The following is a 20430-nucleotide window of genomic DNA, read 5'->3' as shown; positions in this document are numbered from 1 at the left end:
TGAAAATACATTCTTTTGAAAATGAAGACACATCTGTCTAAAACCCAGCAGTCCCCTACATTGATTGGCTGGCTAATTTCTCTCTTTCAAGGTCACTTTCATTGGCTATAGTCTGGGTTAGTGATCTCCTCTGAGCTTTCAATATACCCTTGATGGCTTTAATCATGGCCCCTACACACGCACTGTATTGAAAGTAGCAATTTACAGATTGGTGTCTTCCCCTAGACTGTGAACTCCTAGAAAATGGGGTCTAACTTTTATCTCTACATTCCCAGCAACTTGCAGAGTGCTTGGAGCACAGTAGATATTCAGTAACGCTTGCTGAATATTTACTAAATCAAATTTAAAATTATTTAAAGCTATTAAAACAACAATCTTTCCTTGCAAAGGGGAAAAATGATGCCTCTGTATCCTTTTTGCCCAATTTCTCCATTTTGCCCACACAATCCTTATTTAGAGGCTTACAGAACAATTAGGACACAACACAAGCACTTGTGAATCTAATCAAATTAGCATTTAGCAGTTGTCAGTGTCTGGCTGCTGTCGCATGTACCTGTATTTGTGACAGCCGTTTCTCCAGGGTGTCTTTGCTCCCAAGAGTGCTCTCTGCACAGGCCAGTCTGTCCTGAATGGCCTTCACCCAGGACCACATGCTCTGCAGTGCTTCCTCCAGGGCTTCGTGCTCCTGAAGGGCCACCTGGCAGCTCCGGAGCTTTTCTTTGGTCATTCTAAGTAGGTTCTGGTGGCTTGTGAGGAGCTGGGAACACAGGCGGCCCTCCTGCCCAGCACCGTGGCCTTCTTCACTCAGAAGCTGCCCTCTCTGGGAAAGCTTGTCAAGAGACTCTCTGAAAAAAAGGAAAAAGAAAAAAAGAAAAGAAAATTAATTCTGACATTCTGGAGTGCAGGGGAGCGACAAATGATTGTTGATATTGGAACAGTAACCAGACATAGGCTCATAGCTGACATGCCTTTTAAATAAAGACGCTGGGAACTGACCTGGCTATTTCATTCTCTTATGATCTCTCTTAATGTTGTCAGTACCTATCGGGGGATACCATTCAGTCTGTGCTGTGCCTGCATCCAAATAGCAGTGGTGGAGCCTACTGTATTACTTACCGTATTTCCACAAATTTAACTCAGAAAATGGGCCCAGCTGCCTCTCTAGGCTTCTCTGTGGCATCTCTCCATTCCTATTTAATGGTCAGATGATGAAAAGCTCCCTGAAATTCTCAAAACCCCTGCTATCTTGTATCTACACGGAGATTCCTCCTTTATGAAAACCCTTCTGCTCAGCACTGTTGCATTTTTAGTTGCCTGTTCAAAGCTTGGTGCAGGCATCACATCCCCAGGAGCATCCACAGCAACTCAGCGTGGGTGGGGAGTGTGGGACCTCTCTGTGCCCTCTGCTCCTTGTCTTGCTCTATCACCATGTATACCGACTATCTCAGTCCAAAAGCCTTTCACTTTCTAAAAGCTAGGGCCATTATATTCATCTTATGTTCCCAAGACCCAACACAATATCGTGCAGAGATTAAGCGGAAAAAAAAATATTCTTTCGAAAAGCTGTTGTAGGATCACTTACGAGTTTTCTTGTTATATCTTGGGTACTGAGCTCATCTTAGTGTGGAGCCATGTTAATTAGATCAAGGGGGAAAACATAAGCACTACGTGGTTTGGTTGGTTTTATTCCCATCTTATAGAGTTCTGAATTCTTATCCGCACATTTACCAGGAAAAAGCCCAGGATATCAGAGGGTAGCATGGGATGTCTTAACATAAACTGTTGTGACTACTAGAAAAAGAACACAAAACAAATCTCTCGTGGAAACTGAATGTTTCAAATTTTTTTGGAGTGGCTATTATGCAAATATATCCTATGGGCCACCCTGAGATCTGCTAAGAGTTATACAACAAGACGCCTACTCTGTAACAAACTTGCACATCCTGCACATGTACCCTGGAACTTATAAAATAAAATAAAATAACACCTACTCTAAAAGGCATTTATTATACTTGTTATCTGTTTGGTGAGACAAGAAGGTGGCTTAAGCAATGATGTGAGTTAAATAATAATTCAAGAAAAGAGATTTCCCTTCTTACTATGAGATAAATTGCTTAATGCATGATAAAAAGTCAATGAGTCTTAAGCTGAGGCACTTTTATACAGGGCATTTCCTTAAAATATTTCAAGTAGTGAAATATTATGGTGAAAAGAAATCTAGAAGACTAGGAGGAGCAAGCAACAAGCCAGTGAGAGAAGTCAGGTGGCCCAGTGGAGAACCTGAGTGACCAGAACAGCATGTTAGGATTGTCTGCAGAAGTGGCCAGGATGGAGGGAAAGAACCCAGAAACAAGCACACTGAGATCTCTTAGCATCTGGTCCTGGAATATCAGAGAGTGAAACTGCAAGAAGGATTGCATGCTTATCAATGCGAAAAAGTTGCAATTATTAGAAAAACAATGAGGAACACAAAAGACCTTGAATTTGGTGTTGAAGTATATTTGGGCCACTTTCTCTAAGGCAGTTTTGGTGTAAAGATGGCAGGAGAAGCAGATACAGAGGAAGGTAATGAACAGCCTGTAGAGAAGAAATAAAAGCTGAGAATACGGAAAGCCATTTAAAACATCTGGAAGAAGGGAAGTAGGTCTGGGTGTGTTATATTGTATCTAGACACGAGTCAACATTTAAAAAGCAAAATTAAAGGGCAATGTAGTTTTCAGAAAGTTATATGGTTGCAATGATGCTATTATTCTGTTAATTCAGTGAACATTTTCTATTTTTCTGGCACTATACTTAGATAATGCACAGAAATGATATAGATCAATGTATTTCAGGGACAATTTATATTAGTCATCAAACTAGCATACCAACAAGTAGTCATCAGCATGGGTTCTTTTGTGCATTTGTTTGTATGTTTGTTTTTCAAGACAAGGAATACTGGGCATGTTTGACTAAAAAGAGGACTCAGTGGAAACAGAGAACGACTATGATCTGAATTCTGGAATTTCTTTCTTTTTTTTTTTTATTTTACTTTAAGTTCTGGGATACATGTGCAGAATGTGCAGGTTTGTTACATAGGTATACAAGTGCCATGGTGGTTTGCTGCACCCATCAACCTGTCATCTACATTAGGTATTTCTCCTAATGCTATCCCTCCTCTAACCCTCCATCCCCTCACAGGTCCTGGTGTGTGATGTTCCCCTCCCTGTGTCCATGTGTTCTCATTGTTTAACTCCCACTTATGAGTGAGAATGTGCAGTGTTTGGTTTTCTGTTCCTGTGTTAGTTTGCTGAGAATGATGGTTTCCAGCTTCATCCACGTCCCTGCAAAGGACATGAAACTCATCCTTTTTTATGGCTGCATAGTATTCCATGGTGTATTTGTGCCACATTTTCTTTATCCAGTGTATCATTGATGGACATTTGGGTTGGTTCCAAGTCTTTGCTATTGTGAACAGTGCTGCAATAAACATACATGTGCATGTGTCTTTAGAGTAGAATGATTTATAATATGATTGTTTCTGACTTATTTGATAAAGTAGAGTGGGTGCTATCTTCTTCTGCTTCTTATGCAAATGCACTGGCTCTTTAAGAGGACAGTTAATGAGCCCAAGGAGCCAAAGCCAAGCCGCACTTCCCTGTGGAAAGTGTCCTATCTTCCAAAGGAGAGCAAGCAACTGAAAATGCCAGGGGTGGAGCACAAATTTGGGAGCAAAGACCTCAACGTGGTAGGGTCAAAAGCACAGATCAGGGAACTTTGCCTGGGAAAGGAGCCAGAAATATTTTCTCAGTGGGAAGCAATGAAGAGATAAATACTGTAGTTGGGAACAGGGACCACAAAGAAAGTCAGACTTGACCATACCTTTCACTTTATTAAGATTACAAGGATGGGTGGGTGGGAAATGGAACTGGAAACTGAAATGTGTGAATAACATATGGAAATTGACATATATAGTACTCTTTTTTTTTTTTTTTTTTTTTTTTTTTTTTGAGATGGAGTCTCACTCTGTCACCCAGGCTGGAGTGCAGTGGCACGATCTCAGCTCACTGCAACCTTTGCCTCCCGGATTCAAGCAATTCTCCTGCCTCAGCCTCCTGGGTAGCTGGAATTACAGGCACCCGCCACCACGCCCAGCTAATTTTTGTATTTTTAGTAGAGACAGGGTTTCACCATGTTGGGCAGGCTGGTCTCGAACTTCTGACCTCAGGTGATCCGCCCACCTCAGCCTCCCAAAGTGCTGGGATTATAGGCCTGAGCCACTGCACCTGGCTAGCACTCTTTTTTTTTTTTTTTTTTTTTAATCTTTACAGTCACTGTGAATTTGTGGTTTTCTTTCCTTCATATCAGCTTCACAATTGATCCTCAAAATAACCTCAGAGAGGAAAGTACAGTATTATTAACAAAATGTTTGAAGGCTAAAATCAAGAGCGACAAGAGATAAGTGACCTGCCCAATTTCTTGAACAAACAGGAGGTGGATCTGGAATGCAGATGAGCTTCTTACTTCCATCCTGCACTCTCACCAGAATACTGCACTGCTGCAAAGAGTGCAGCATGGTCCTTTGTATTCCAGACATTCAAGGACAGCACAAACCACTATCCCCAAACCAACTAACCAACCAATCAAAACCAAACCAACCAACCAACCAACTAGTCTAAAACATGGTAAGAGGTAAAGGACCTGTTCCATTTCTGGACCATACCTTGCAGCCAGCAGTTCTCCCAAAAACATTTCAACTTTATGAACTTCATTTTTCTTCTCAGGAATGTGCTGTTTACTCTCTCCCAAGTTTTCTGTATTGAACCTTTCTTCCATTTCATGGATCCATAAGTTCAGTTTTCTGTGCTGATCTTCAAAGCTAAGGAAAAGAAAATGCCTTAGAGAAATTCTTAAATGCTTGTTATGATAAATTACTTTTAATAGCTGAGGTCACGATGTCTTTTAAATGGCAATTAAGACCTCATGAATGTTCAAGTTATAAAAACAAAACAAAACTTAACAACTAACCCACCCAAATTATCACTTATTTTAATAACAAAGTGACAATCACAACAATTTCTTTTGAGATCCAAGCAGGAAAAGAATCATCTCACCTAGCTGAATTGATTTCATAGCTGGTAATTGCCAACAAGATCACATTCCCACGTCAATGAGCACTTAATTTTGTGTTTTACTACGAAGACCCCCGAATTGGGGCCAATGGATGTGAATTGATTTCATAGCTGGGAATTGCCAACAAGATTACATTCCCATGTCAATATGCACTTCATTTTGTGACTTACTACAAAGACCCTTGAGTTGGGGCCAGTGAATAAGTAGGGCAGTGGAAGCCCTGGGAAGAGAAGGGAAAGTGGCCTCTGTGTCTTTGTTTCTTAAGGGATTTTCAAACATAGCTCAAGAGCTCTAAGTTTTGGAAACAATGTAAGCTCTCCAAGAAAGCTGGACAAGAGTCAGGCAAATTATTCTGCCATCAGAAAGACAATTTGATTCTACTGACATCTTTTCTCACCCTAGTCATAAGTGGCTTTTTCTCCCCTTCTAATTGTATATTCACCATATATTACTTATTGGAATCTAGATCCACAGAATTCAATCGTTGTTTTTTGCTATGACTCTATCCCAAATGAAGTGGATACAAGGAAAAACCTTGTATAATCTAAAAATTGAGGTGTCAGAGCTTTATATATTGGTGAACCAAATAAACAAAAATTATATGCATTTATATAATTTTCAGTTACTAGTAAATATACTTTGTTTTCTCTATATTAAAAAAGCCAAGTCATAACTTCAGAGTCCGAAAAATTGATTATTGCCCGACTATCAACCTGTATTTATGATCAAAGCTTATTATAATTTAAACTCACAGTGTCAAACGTTATTTGTTTATTCACATGACTCTTTTCTCTAAGCCTTTAAAAACACACTTGGTGTATGATGAAATCTATGTTTGTTAAAATAACCTACCTTCCAAGTTCTGAAGCACAGTCTTGAAGAGCCTGCTTATCTTTAAGGCATTGTTTCAGAAATGCTTGAAACTCTTCATTGGCCTTTGTGATTTGTTCCTGAATGCTACTGACAATTTGTTTAGACAAATGTGCATACAAAGTTTGTCCTTCTTGAGTCACCGCATCAAGTTTGTTCTGCCCATCACTGACTGAGTCCAAAATGTTCTGTTTCAGGAAATAAAGGTAATAGGTGCATGGGACTATGCATCACAATTGTGAGCTGAAATAGTAAAGCAGGAGAAGAAAAACAGAGTCCAAAGGAAAAAGGCTTAACAAGGCCGGAGTAAAAATGATGCATACAATTGGACATAACCAAGGCTCCTCATTGAGAATGGTGTCAGCCAGCCAGTGGAACCACTGAGGACAAAGCGTAAAGAAGGTCGAGCTGGAACCGAGGACGTTCTCACCAAGGTCTTGTTCTCAGTCTCTCCCCATTCTCACTGTCCCAACATGGTCCAGGTTCCACCATCTCTCAGGGTTCATGTGAGATCCTCTACCTGGTTAGCTGCCTCCAGCCCCTCCCCTGATCCACCCTGCATACAAAATCCTCAGGCCCTTTCTTTTCCTGGTCTGCATCTCTCTCTTGGAAAATCTATGCTTGGGCAGGGCTTCAACAAAGCAAAAGAATTCCAGAGTCCAGGGCTAGCCCCGCCTCTCCCCAGAGCTCTAGAGTGGCATCTCAACTGTTACTCAGGCATTTCCTTGTGGAGTCTGCTACACCTCAAGCTTAAAAGGAGACAATTCTACATCTGAATTCTCCACACCTCCTGCAAAACCAGCTTCCTTCACTATAACAATCTTTCTATCATTAACTTCTAATCTAATGAATTATCAACCTCATTTTTATCCCCCATTAGGCCACAAAATCCTCATGGTTCTCATTAGCTCTTAAAAATGATTTATTTTGGTCGGGCATGGTGGCTCATGCCTATAACCAGCACTTTGAGAGGCAGAGGCAGGTGGATCACCTGAGGTCAGGAGTTTGAGACCAGCCTGGCCTACATGGTGAAACCTCGTCTCTACTAAAAATACAAAAATTAGCTGGGCATGGTGGCATACACCTGTAATTCCAGCTACTTGGGACGCTGAGGCAGGAGAATCACTTGAACCCAGGAGGTGGAGGTTGCAGTAAGCTGAAATTGCTCCACTGCACTCCAGCCTGGGTGACAGAGAGAGACACCATCTCAAAAAAAAAAATTTCTTTTTATAATACTTAACATAGTGCTTTACTCAGATTAGCTGCTTGACAAGCTTGGCCAAAACCTAACTTGAGCCTATTCTTCTGTAAATCATTTCTTACCTCTACTTCACCATGGCCTTCTCCTTCCTGAGCTCATACATTTTCAGTCAGTAAAACCTATAAAACCTGTAATATCGGCCGGGCGCGGTGGCTCAAGCCTGTAATCCTAGGACTTTGGGAGGCCGAGGTGGGCGGATCATGAGGTCAGGAGTTCGAGACCATCCTGGCCAACATAGTGAAACCCTATCTCTACTAAAAATACAAAAAAATTAGCAGGGCGTGGTGGCGGGCGCCTGTAGTCCCAGCTACTCGGGAGGCTGAGGCAGGAGAATGGCGTGAACCTGGGAGGCGGAGCTTGCAGTGAGCCAAGATGGTGCCACTGCACTCCAGCCTGGGGGACAGAGCCAGACTCTGACTCAAAAAAAACAAAAAAAAAAAAAAACAAAAAAAAAAAACAAAAAAAAACCCTGTAATATCTATTATTTTAGTTTGAATATATCCTATCTCTAACTATAGACCATAAGTTACTAAAAAGCATAAACCATGTCTTCTTCTTTTTAAAACTCCTCCACAATAGTCATATAATACAGATCCAATTATTATACTCTTATTGTTACAAAAATTAAAACTAGGTTTAGTTTAGAATGAATTCCAAAGAATTGTCCATAGGCTAAAAAGAGAGAGGAAAGGGATCTGGAAATTCTGTAGCTCCAACTTATTTCTCAACATACTTATCAAGTTATCTATTTCCTTCTGACTCAATCAGCCTAATTCTGTTAGGGACGAGGAAAAGATTGGCTCAGATAAGATTTGTGAAATGAGATAACTTAGGTCTGCCTGCAGGCACTTGAGTACATTTTGGGGAAGAAGAAAAAGGATGTCAGCTTCTATACCTGTAGATCATGGAGCTTTGCTTCTAGAACTTTGCTGTCACCGGTGCGATCTGATGATTCTTTTGCTGCTGCCTTTGCTCCCAAAAACCATTCTTGGAATTCCTGCATAGACTCTTTTGAAAGAAAAATAAATAAATAAATAAAAAATAAAAATAAAAAATCAAGAGTAAATCCAAAACATTGAATGGTCTCCCAGGATTACCAAAATGAATTATTTCTGGCCTTTAGCTCATCTCCTCTTGCCTTACAAAATATTCCAGAAAGAAAATAATAATATATAAAGTAGTAAAGTATGATCTACAGCCATGCAAGTTCACGGTAGAATTGAGAAGTTATCTCAGAGGAAAGACTAAAAAGAAATGTATGTTCCTGGAATGTCTAATATCCTGTTGTGTTTTTTCTTTGGGTCAAGAAAAATAATTAATTGCCTGAATATGTAAAAGTACAAGGAGAGAAATGCTCCAGGGACATTAAAGCCATTTTGATGGCACAGGGAGGAAGCACCTCCTCTTTTGGGGAGTCATGATGGATCCATGTCAGGCACAGCTGTGTGGAAAGCAGAGGCAGGGCCACAGGACGGGCAATTTCCTGGACCCTATGGCTGCCCTGTTTCATGGCTTCTACCAACATCCAAGTTTATTGTGTCACTTCATCATAGCATAAAAAATTTCAATAGTTGTTTGGACAGTGGCTGCTGGCCACTTGAGCAGTGGAAGTAATTTTCCACACACATGAGCTATATATAGAAAATGCAGATGAAATTCAGAATCATCAAGATGGTGAACTCTCGCTTTCTTGGGAAAAAGAGAAAAAGAAAGAAAAAGTTCTGCATAGGGTGAGAGCCTCCAGCACAGCACTTCTATCGCTCGAATCACAAAGCACAAATGAATTTGAAGTGATACCCTTCTGGAACGTTTCCTCAAACTTTTGTTGGCAGTTTCTAGGCAGCATTTGGTTTGGATTCTTTCTCGGAACAAACTACTCACGCTAAGGCCCCTTAGAACTCACCACTGAAGTGTTTTTCCAGAGATTCCTGCAGGCTGGCCTGGGTTTTGGAGCACAACTGGCTCATGGCTTCATGTTTCTTTATCAGACCAGTCATTGCACGGCCCAGGCTCTCCAACTCAGCCGAGTGGTACTTGCGGCACAAGCTATTGAGATTTTCTTGGGTGGAGCTGATGTTGCTTTGTTGACTTTGAAGTTCTTTTTGTATATCCTACAGAATAAAAGTATATTATGAAGGATATTCATAACTTGAGAGAAATACTCCATTTACTTCACTATGGTACTTTTTTACAATCTGAAATGACATTGTTGAATCCACTCCCTGGTGTATACATTTTGGTGCAAGTTTTTGAGTACTTGTACTAGATCTGTACTGATTCTTTCAGAATTTTGCCCAGTTCTTCTTGGGAACAAACAGCTGTTGGGAAGTAGTTAGGGGGTGAGGTGTCATCTAGCATTTCAAGCAAACTGAATAGGTCCTTATAGATTCCAGTCCTTGATCTTGGGTTCAGTCAATTGATTAGAGACCATCACAGTTCACATTCTTCAATGAGACACTTGAACTTTGTTTCAGAGTCACGTGCTCACCAAAAGCACCAGTAGTTAATAAAAAAAAAAAAAAAAAAGACCTCAGTTTCTAGTACAGTAAGGAAATATGCTAAAAGAGAACAAATTGCATTTGTTGAAAAGTCAACTCAATGCATGTCCTTTACAAATAGCTAATTAGGAATGTTATCTATTAATATGGATAGAAAACATGAAAATGGGCCAGGTGTGGTGGCTCACACCCGTGATCCCAACACTTCTGGAGGCTGAGGCCGGTGGATCACTTGAGGTCAGGAGTTCGAGACCAGCCTGGCCAACATGATGAAACCCCATCTCTACTAAAAATACAAAACTTAGCTGGGCATGGTGGTGGGTGCCTGTAATCCCAACTACTGGGGAGGCTGTGGTAGAAGAATCACTTGAACCTGGGAGGGGAGGTTGCAGTGAGCCCAGATTGTGCCACTGCACTCCAGCCTGGGTGACAGAGCGAGACTCCATCTCAAAAAATAAAAATAAAAAAATAGAAAACATGGAAATGGAATGTTTTCTCATCTTCTTCTTTTTCAAAAAATATACATTCTCTGGATGAAAGCAGTCACAGTGACCAATAAATATAATTAAGTGATGAAAAACTACCAGATACTCAAGTTTGAAAATTTGTGGAAGTCAAATAGTTCTTCCACAGGCTCCACCCTTTTATAAAAAGGAAAAAAAAACCTTTGAACAAGCATAGACTATGAGCAGGCCCTACAGCAACACATGCTATTTTCAAGGTATTCATTTTTGATTTCTGGACACCTGCATTCAGTTCTTCACGTGTTGTTTACTTTGCTGTGTTCAATGTCATAAATAAGTTGGTCTGGTGTTCATACGGGTGAGAGCAGAGGTTATATTTTTTATTATAGTCACCACAAAACAGGAGAACTACTATCACCATTCGAATGGAAGCACTTAATGATAGTTTATTACCTACCTTGACTTTTTTCAATCCTTCACAAGTCTCAGTTTGGGCACAGTTTATCAACGATTCTTCCACTTTTGTGAGCCATGTTGTTATGTCGTTAATAAACTTCTCCACTTGTGTACTTTGAGCTGTGAAATCCTTCAGGGTTCCTTTTGCTACTTCAGTTATTTCTTTGGCATGCTCCAGTTTCTGCCTTAAGTCTGCTTCTATAAACTAAATATCAAGCAAGATTTCATCAAGATCTCCACACATTCAGTAGAAATTCTGTTCATGTAATTGTCAAAACCGCAGAAGTCTCATCATGGAAGCCAGCTCCAATGTTAATATGCCTTTCCAAGAAGGAAAATCAGTGGACACAGTTGCCAAACATATGAAGTGACGGGCAAATAGAAAGAGGAAGGATTGTGTTAACACTGGGTGGGAGAGTGGCAGCTCTAACTGAGGTTCCAGGGAAGATGTGAGAGGGCATTCTGAAAGCAGAGCTAGACCTACCCAGAATTCCCAGGTGGTGACCAAAAATCTGCTCTTGATTCTCCCTGGAAACACCCATTGTCTGCTCAGATGTAACACTATCTGGGACAAACATCACTGTAGGATTTTATCATAAAACAATTTTATTTTTGTCCCCACTGTTGCTTTAAAATATTGAGTGGGGCTAGTTATTCTCTTTTCCCTGGATGATATAGCTCAGGAGGGTCGACTTCTATGGCCGCCTAGTTAGTCAAAGGACATATAGTCACTATACATTGAAAAACAGTCTCAATTCCACAATTCAAACATCCTGGCCTATTTGGTAATGAAAACTTTGAACTTAACTTAAATTGAAGGCTTTTATTTTTACCCCCACCTCAGATCTGCTGGGAGCAGGAGACCCACAGTGTGGAAGGAAGTAAATGTCTTTCTTTCTCTTCCTTCGTTTTATTTCTATTCTGCCACCCTGTGTAAGGCTTCTTTCTCCTATAGGCTTGGACTGGCGGGAGGCGGGTGAGGCGTTCTGACTCACTGGATGGGCATCTGTGCCCTCTAGGCCAGGCAAGCTTTAGCATTCATTCCTCCTCCCATAGGCCTTGGTCTGTGTGTTTTTCTGACTGTTTTCCTGCTTGGACTTCCCAGTGAAGTTCCCTAGACATGATAGTGCACTGTTCTTTGGCTCTTTACTTCTCATTCCTCAGCCTGGAGGCCTTTCTTTAACTTCTCATTGCTAAGGTCTGTTTATCCTCCAGATAGCCTTCTTAGGCCACCTATAATATCCTCATATGGTGGTCTCTTCCTTTCTTTTCCTCTCCTGGTTCATATTTGGGCCAGAGGTCACACTCCGGCATTTACCTCTAACTGACTTTGAGGGGCAGGACCCCATAAGCCATCATTTATCCTTTGGCAAATATAGCAGCAGTTAGCCAGCCTGTCTGTCACTTTTAGGATTCTTGGGGGGATAGAGATCAGACTCCCATGCCTGCCAAATGCAGGGGACAAATATCCTGTTCTCCAGGTGGCACTGCTGGAACTCTTCTGCCTTGAGGTAAGGTAAGCCACCCCCTCACCTCTTCCTTGAGTATACATAGGGGTGCGTGTATGTGCACACGTGTGTGTGTGTGTGAGAGACAGAGAGAGACAGAGAGAGAGAGAGAAACAGAGAGAGAGAGAGAGAAAAGGAGAGAGAGAGAGGAAGGAAGAAAGAGAAGACTAGAGTACACCAATAACTCTCTCTGAAGATCCTACCTCAACTCTGCAAAAGTCCAACTGTTAACCATTGATATCCCCAACACAGGTGGCATGCATAAGGACTCTTTATCTTTTTTGTATATGTATAGCCCCTCATTTGTGTCTTCTTACTTCACATGAAACTTCTAGCATTCCTGTGCATGTATATCATCCCTAATGGTACTGCTGAACAAGCAGCCTCAGGTCAGAGCAAAAGCATAACTGATCAACTAGATTGATTGCTTGGCCCAAAGCAGCAAATCAAAGAGAAAGCACAAGAAGAACAAAGGAAATATAGAGAAAATCAACAGAAGCAGCAACACATATGGAAGCTAAAGGGATGCAGCAGAATCCTGAGCCTGGAGCCAGTGGGGCTGGCAGCGAAAAGAGACCCACCATGCTGGATGCTTCCAGGGCTTGGGCATTGAAGTAGCCCAGGTGTCCTGACCAGTGCTGATCTACCCTGGCCTGCTTCATGGTTCCCGTGGATTTGTGCCATCTGAAGGGCCATGAAGGGAGGTTTATAGTGGTGATCCCTCTAAACCCAGTTATTGAGTAACAGCATTAGGAAAATATCAGTAAGAACATCAATATTCATAAGAAGGATTTCTAGGCTGGGCGCAGTGGCTCACACCTGTAATCCTAGCACTTTGGGAGGCTGAGGCAGGCAGATTGCATGAACTCAGGAGTACAAGACCAGCCTTGGCAACATGGCAAAACCTCCTGTCTACAAAAAATTTAAAAAATTAGCCTGCCGTGGTGGCACGTGCCTGTAGTCTCAGCTACCAGGGAGGCTGAGGTGTGAGGACTGCTTGAGCTTGGGAGACAGAGGTTGCAGTGAGCTGAGATTGCACCACTGCACTCCAGCCTGGGTGACAGAGTGAGACCCTGTCTCAATAAACAAACAAACAATCAACATCAAAAACACCAAAAAAAGAGGGGGTTCTGTTCCTTTCTAGACATGAAATGGTCCATAAGGCAACTTGGCTGATAATGCTCCCGAAATTCAGTAGGCAAAAAAAGAACTACCCTTATTATAATATTCGAGTTGGAAATACGCTATTAATACTGGCCCAAGGAATGTGAAAATATATTAATATTTTGACCCCCATGTCTGATACGATCCACCTGTTTGCTTGGAATTATGGTGATGATGATAACATCAAGGACATATAAAGGATATATATATATATATATATCTCCACATATAAAGGATATATATATATATCCACATATAAAGGATATATATATATATATACACACACACAGAGAGAGAGAGAGAGAGAGAAAGTCTAGTATATGGTAGTTATTACAAAACGGATGGAAGTCTAGTAGTTATTACAAAATGTTTACCTGAAGGTCTGGCGGTGTTTCTAGATTTTTAGTTAATTCTTTCAGATCATTAACTTTGGAGTGCAGTTCTTCCAATCTCAATGCTTTGTTTTTAACTTCAGACTGCCAAAAGGGAAGAAGCATAACTAATCAAAAACACTGACATGCTACATTTGGCATTTAATAATTTCAAGAAGAGCTAACTTTGTCAAAATACCCCAACTTTAAGCCACTGTAAAAAAAAAATCTGTTTCATTTTTCTGAGGGCTGTTATGATGTACAAACATGGAAAATGTTACAATTAATGTTCACTGTGAATGTGAAGGAGTGTGCAGAACTTTGTTTCTCTCCACTCCTTTTTATTAGGAAAAAAAACCTCCTGGAAAAAAATTAAACACTCACCCAAAGTCTTGAGTCAGCGGGGATTTTCAATAGGCTAACTGTCATTTATTCATTAACTTTAATATTACTGGTTACTATGGCAGCATGAAACTCTTGAAGAAGCATTTCAAAGCAAGAACACATCAGGAGTGCCTAGTTGTTGTAGACTATGTGTAATATGAACGAATCATTTCAAATAAAAATTTAAAGGATATTAAAGCAGAAACAGATTCATTAAGAAATTGATACATAATATTTTGCCTTTTTTTGCACCAACAGTAACATAAAGAAGAGGAAAGAACGATCAAAGAATTATGAAACAAATGAGATGCTTGTAAACTTCATTAGTTATCTGAAGCCACAAAGGGGAATTTAATAAACTATTCCTCTCAAAAATGGTATTTTGGTGCTTTGTGGACACTAGCAAACCTCCTGATGCCTTCAATTCTGAAAGGAATTTCCTTACTGGAAGATGTGATGAGCTGTCAGGCCCTCTGGCTTTCTCCAGAAGCTGGCCAGGCAACTGAGGAATCTCCCTACTTATCTACACTCACTACACCGCAGAGAGAATGGCTCTGTGGGCACTGGGCTGAATCTGATTCACTGATTTTATTAGCTAGTGTGTCACACGGACAGTGGGTAACATAAAGAACCCATCTTTGTGAGTAACTGAACCTGGTCATATCTAATGTGGCTTGGAAGCATATTGAATCATTGGATTTCTTAGGTCAATAGTAGTTGATTACTTTAACAACTCCCTCTCAACCTCCCACAAAGAGCCCTGATTTGTAGCATTTACCACCATGGTAAGCTACAACATGACGTCACAGCACATGGAGTTGAAGACATACAGAGCAGTACATTGTTATAAATTATTTCAACCATGACACAATAGATGTCAATAACTCAAAGGCCTAGGTAACAGTAGTGATACGTAGAAGAATAATGGAAAGTGATATGTTTTTAGTTGTCATTACCTTTGTATTCAATGGAACTTAATTAATTGTAAATTTATTTACAATTTAAGTTTTAATAATGGTTGTTTTTAACACTGGCTCGCAAAATTCCTGAACATTTAACAATTGACTTCTGCAAGCTGGTATAAACTGGATCCAGCACAGGTCACTTTGGAGCTGTAATGTTAGTTTAGCACGAGAGATAACAGCTGAGGACACTGCAGTATCCATCACCCTTGCCTGTACCTTTAGTCTGGATAATTTCTTCTCCTTCTGATTGCCCTCAGAGATTGGAATTAGATAATAAAACATTTAGAATGTTCTTTGGATCAAGGACAAATAAGTTACATAATACAATTCATTCATGTATATTTTTCTGGACCAAAGACACTATCTCCTTACTCTATTTCTCTTTACCCTACTCCACTTTTATCATAGCCCAATTACTACTTGATATTTTATATATAATATATATTGTAATATAAATAATGTAAATTCCACGAGGGTAGGACTTTCTGTTTTTCTATTATATTTTCAATGTCTAAAACAGTGCCTGACATATCTTAGGTGCTCATTAAAAATTTGAAGAATGATAAATAAATGATTGCAAGAAATAGGAATAAAAAGAGTTTAAAGTGAATTGGTGACTAGAATTTTAAAAGGTCAGGGACTCTTCGTGGAAGCCTGTGACCCTCCAATCTCCAATTTTCTTCTGTTTTTGAAAAGGAAGTGGAAGAACCCACTACCTGGCATAATAAGAAAACATGGTAAGGACTCAGTGAGCAGTTTGGGATTTTTTTGAATAAGGAAAAGTAGGTACTAAATATTACTAAATTACAACAACTTCCAATTTGGTTTTTAAGTAGAAGGATGCCATATTCTCCAAAGAATGGGAACAATTAACTTTTACTTTTCTACTAATGCTTTAAAGAGCCCTAAATAAGCATAGATAAAAATGCAAAAAAAAAAAAAACCCTTTCATTCATAACTTGTTCAAATTAAATAGCAAAAGATAGTTAAGAGTTCTCTAATGCTCTTCTATGTCTCTAAAAAGAATAAGGTCTGGAACAGTGGCTCACACCTGTAATCTCAGCACTTCAGGAGGCTGAGGTAGGCAGATCACCTGAGGTCAAGAGTTCAAGACCAGCCTGACCAACATGGTGAAATCCCATCTCTACTAAAAATGTAAAAATTAGCCAGAGCCTGGTGGCGCATGCCTGTAATCCTAGCTACTCAGGAGGCTGAAGCAGGAGAATCGCTTGAACCAAGGAGGTGGACGTTGCAGTGAGCTGAGATCTGGAGCACCACTGCACTCCAGTCTGGGCGACAGAGCAAAATTTTGCCTCAAATAATAATAATGATATAATAATAAAATAAAAATAAAAGTTAAAAGAAGAATAAACTTTTAAGAAAGACTTTTTTTTCTTTTTTTTCATATTCTGGTCAACAATATGCCACCGGCTCCCATAAGTCAACACAGTCAATTTACCTCAAATTCTTTAAGCAGTTCTTCAGCTCTGAGACGGTTATCCAGGTTGCTGATGTTTTCTGCGATCTGTGGAACAGAGTTGTTTGACCATCCCTCAATCTCATCTCTACTTGAGAGTACATCATCCCAAATGGACAGGCTTACTCTCAGCCTATCCATGTTTTCTTCAAGTTTCTCTGATACCTAGGAGAGAAACAGAAGCCGCGGCATTCATAGTCAGAGGCGTAAGATGATCATCTCCCAACCAGAGTACCAATGCTTCTTTTATCAGAAAAGTATATTCTGACTGACACAGTTTCACAAAAATTATTGTAATCTAATAAGCGCACCCAACTCATGTAAATGCTAACCAATACATAGATTGCTTCTGTCATTGGGAGAGTTGTTTGAATTTCTGAGACATTGCATTTTCATTTGTAAATTGGGATACTAACAACGACAGTCCATGGGAATCTACTATAACTCACTATAAGGTTGAATTCTACAGGACAAAGGTCCATCAAGGACAGTGTTGTATTTATTTTTAAAAGTATTAACAATAAGCATTTTTATTTGTAATGCTGAGGTATAATTAGCATTAATTAGATTCAAACATATTTATAACATAATGCATATGAAAGCAACCAATTTTGCACATTAAAATAAAATAGTATTGCTTATCACTCTTCCTATAATGATATGCACTAAAATCCCAAAAGCTATAAACAAAAAACAATAGCATTCTGAAAAAAAAAATAACAGAATGTTCTTTTTTTTTTTTTTTGAGACAGATTCTCACTGTTTCCCAGGCTGGAGTGCAGTGGTGCAATCTCAGCTCACTGCAACCTCCGCCTCCTGGGTTCCAGCGATTCTCCCACCTCAGCCTCCACAGTAGCTAGGATTACAGGTGCTCGCCACCACGCCTGGCTAATTTTTTGTATTTTTAGTAGAGATGGGGTTTCACCATGTTAGCCAGGCTGGTCTCGAACTCCTGACCTGAAGTGATCTGCCCACCTCGGTCTCCCAAAGTGCTGGGATCACAGGTGTGAGCCACCGCGCCCAGCCAAAGAATATTCTTTTAAAAGTGGAAGCAAATAGGGTTTTCTGCAGTCCCCAAATTATTTTATTATATTACACAAATATCAAAGTCTAACTGGTAAATTTAGCTTCAGTAGGGGAACCACTGTACTTCTGAAACTAGATTTTGCTAGAAGGAGGGCAACAGGATCACTGAATTTTTTAGCTGGAAGGTAATGTAAAATATTTATGGATTGATATATAGAGTTCCAGAAAAATCAAGTGACTTGTTCTGTGGTCACTTAGCTAGTAAGTGACAGAACAAGAACTAAAACCCAAAGATGTAACTTACAAGTGCAGTGTTTTCCAATACAAAATTATTGCCTTATTACTTAAAATTATTATATGTTATGGTTTAATATTCTATAGAATGTTTATAAATTCTTCTTTTTTATCTATAATTTCATAGTTTGGGAAAGGAAAACATTCAGAGTTATAATTTGTTATGACTGAGGCTATCAAGTGAAATTCCCAAAAGTCTGAGAATAAGTTTTTACAAAGCATATACATATTTTATTATTTCTAAACTTTATATGAGCACGTTTTTTCCTCAGACTCTCATTTTGCATTTAGTACTAAATGTTAAAAGTAAAATTCGGCTGGGTGCGGTGGCTCACACATATAATCCCAGCACTTTGGGAGCCCAAGGCAGGCAGATCTCCTGAGGTCAGGAGTTCGAGACCAGCCTGACCAACATGGAGAAACCCCATTCTCTACCAAAAATACAAAATTAGCTGGGCATGGTGGCGCATGCCTGTAATCCCAGCTACTCGGGGTGGCTGAGGCAGGAGAATCGCTTGAACCCGGGAGGCAGAGGTTGCGGTGAGCTGAGATTGCGCCATTGCACTCCAGCCTGGGCAACAAGAGTGAAACTCCGTCTCCAAAAAAAAAAGTGAAATTCACATCCTTGAATAATGCTTTGCCCAAAAACTTGATTGGGGAATGTGAATATTTAAATGGTTCGCAGAATCCCAGGTGATTATCTTACATCCAGCCATTTGTCCACGGTGCTCTCCATGTCCGTTTTCACCAAGCTGAAATCACTACTGTGAATTTTTTTCAGCTCAGATAACAAGTGTTTTCCTTTGCTGGTAAAGTTATCCAAGTCTTTCTGTTTGTAATTCATTTTGTTCTTGGCAGTTTCATGCTGTGGATAAATGATTTCTTAATTAATAAAATAGTCGGTGATAAGTCATGAGTTTAAAATCATTTGCCTCTAAGAAATTTAATTCATAATTGACCTTATGCAGAAATTAGTGATATTAATTAACTACATGAATATATATAGCACCATTTTCTTGAATTGCTAGAATCCTAGAATGTCAGCATTCCTAGGGGAAAAAAACTTGAGCTCGTTCGCATGAATTATCCACATCTAAGTATACTGATAAGAATTGTGCAGATAACTGCTTTATGAGTAAAAACCAGATCTACTAAAGCAGAATACCAACATAAACACATTTTGAATTTTACCTTGGAAAAAGCCCATTTAAGATCCTCCTGATCTTTTATGGTAGTTCTGGTTACAATCACACTGCTGGCATTTTCTAAGACTTTAGATACAGCTGATTTCAGGTTCTGATATTCTCTCATTAAGTCAATAAGTCCACAGCACTGACCCTGACTGTAATGATTAAAGAAAATATATTATTTGGTGTCATGTATCAGGAAAAGGGAGAGTTCCCTACAATTGGACTTGATGTTTCACTACATAAAGGTATTAATACGCATAGATGGATTCCTACATACTGTCCTCAAACTAGTGCTGCTGGTTAATCCTACTGACTCCAATGTCCAAAATATTCTCCGTGAATGAGGTATGTACACAACCATTGAAAGAAAATCTATGAAATCAATGACCATTGAAACAAATCTATGAACTCGATGACAAAGAAGCAATATATGTTCTTGCCAACTCAAACTTACATAGATGAGTCACCCAAATATATATATTTTTAATTGTCTTTTTCATGTTGTTTTCATTATTTCATAATGGCATATGTTGCGGGAAAGAAAACAACCATAAAACAAAACATAGCCCAAAACTAACAAATAAAAAGATTACTCAGTAATTAAAGTATATATCAGATTTTCTTTCCATCTCAATGTAATAAATTCTCATTGGATATCACTACCCTGAAGACTGTCAAAAGGAGAAGATAGCTGTTGTTTATAAAAATAAGGTGGTCTACAATCATATCACCCTGAATGCACCTGATCTAATTTGATCTTCTGAAGGTAAGCAGGGTCCAGCCTGGTTAGTACTTGGATGGAAGACCCTCTGGGAATATCGGAAGCTGTAGGCTTTTTTTTTTTTAAACAAACAAACAAACACATACACACACACAAACAAAAAACAGCTGGGCGCCATGGATCATGCCTGTAATCCTAGCACTTTGCGAGGCCAAGGCAGGCTGATCACTTGAGGCCAGGAGTTCGAGACCAGCCTGGCCAACAGGGCAAAACATCGTCTCTACTAAAAATGAAAAAATCAGTCTGGCTTGGTGGCGCATGCCTGTAATCCTACTTAGGAGGCTGAGGCATGAGAAAGGCTTGAACTCGGGTGGTGGAGGTTGCAGTGAGCCAAGATCACACCACTGTGCTCCAGCCTGGGCGATACAGGCAGACTGTCTCATAAAAGAAACAACAACAAAAGAATAAAATGCCTTTGAGCAAGCAAGTTTACATCCAGAGATTTTCCAAAGAAATAAAATTATGTGCACTAAGATTTAGGTAAAGTGATATTCTTCACACCATTATTTGTAATAGGAGAAACTACAGAAATAACCAAAATGTTAAAAACAGGTCAATTATTAAATAAATCTAGATACATTCTTATGATAGGACACTGTGCAACCTCTA

General features: G+C 39.7%; 1 protein-coding gene across 1 annotated transcript in view; it reads right to left on the bottom strand.

Moving 5' to 3' along the window:
- Nucleotides 1-20430, bottom strand: part of LOC116463206 (nesprin-1) — a 532426-nt gene that overhangs the window by 279330 nt on the left and 232666 nt on the right. Inside the window, exons 43-52 of the mRNA XM_032146204.2 lie at nt 19042-19192; nt 18557-18715; nt 16513-16695; nt 13708-13809; nt 10663-10866; nt 9147-9354; nt 8139-8251; nt 5965-6170; nt 4703-4858; nt 554-845 (exon numbers count right to left, since the gene is read on the bottom strand). Of these exons, the coding sequence (XP_032002095.1) occupies nt 554-845; nt 4703-4858; nt 5965-6170; nt 8139-8251; nt 9147-9354; nt 10663-10866; nt 13708-13809; nt 16513-16695; nt 18557-18715; nt 19042-19192 (1774 nt within the window). The remainder of the gene's footprint in view (nt 1-553; nt 846-4702; nt 4859-5964; nt 6171-8138; nt 8252-9146; nt 9355-10662; nt 10867-13707; nt 13810-16512; nt 16696-18556; nt 18716-19041; nt 19193-20430) is intronic.

The sequence above is a fragment of the Hylobates moloch genome, unplaced genomic scaffold (assembly GCF_009828535.3).
Source record: "Hylobates moloch isolate HMO894 unplaced genomic scaffold, HMol_V3 SCAFFOLD_29, whole genome shotgun sequence".
In the NCBI taxonomy this organism is placed as follows: domain Eukaryota; kingdom Metazoa; phylum Chordata; class Mammalia; order Primates; family Hylobatidae; genus Hylobates; species Hylobates moloch.
This window is presented reverse-complemented; position numbering and strand designations above follow the sequence as displayed.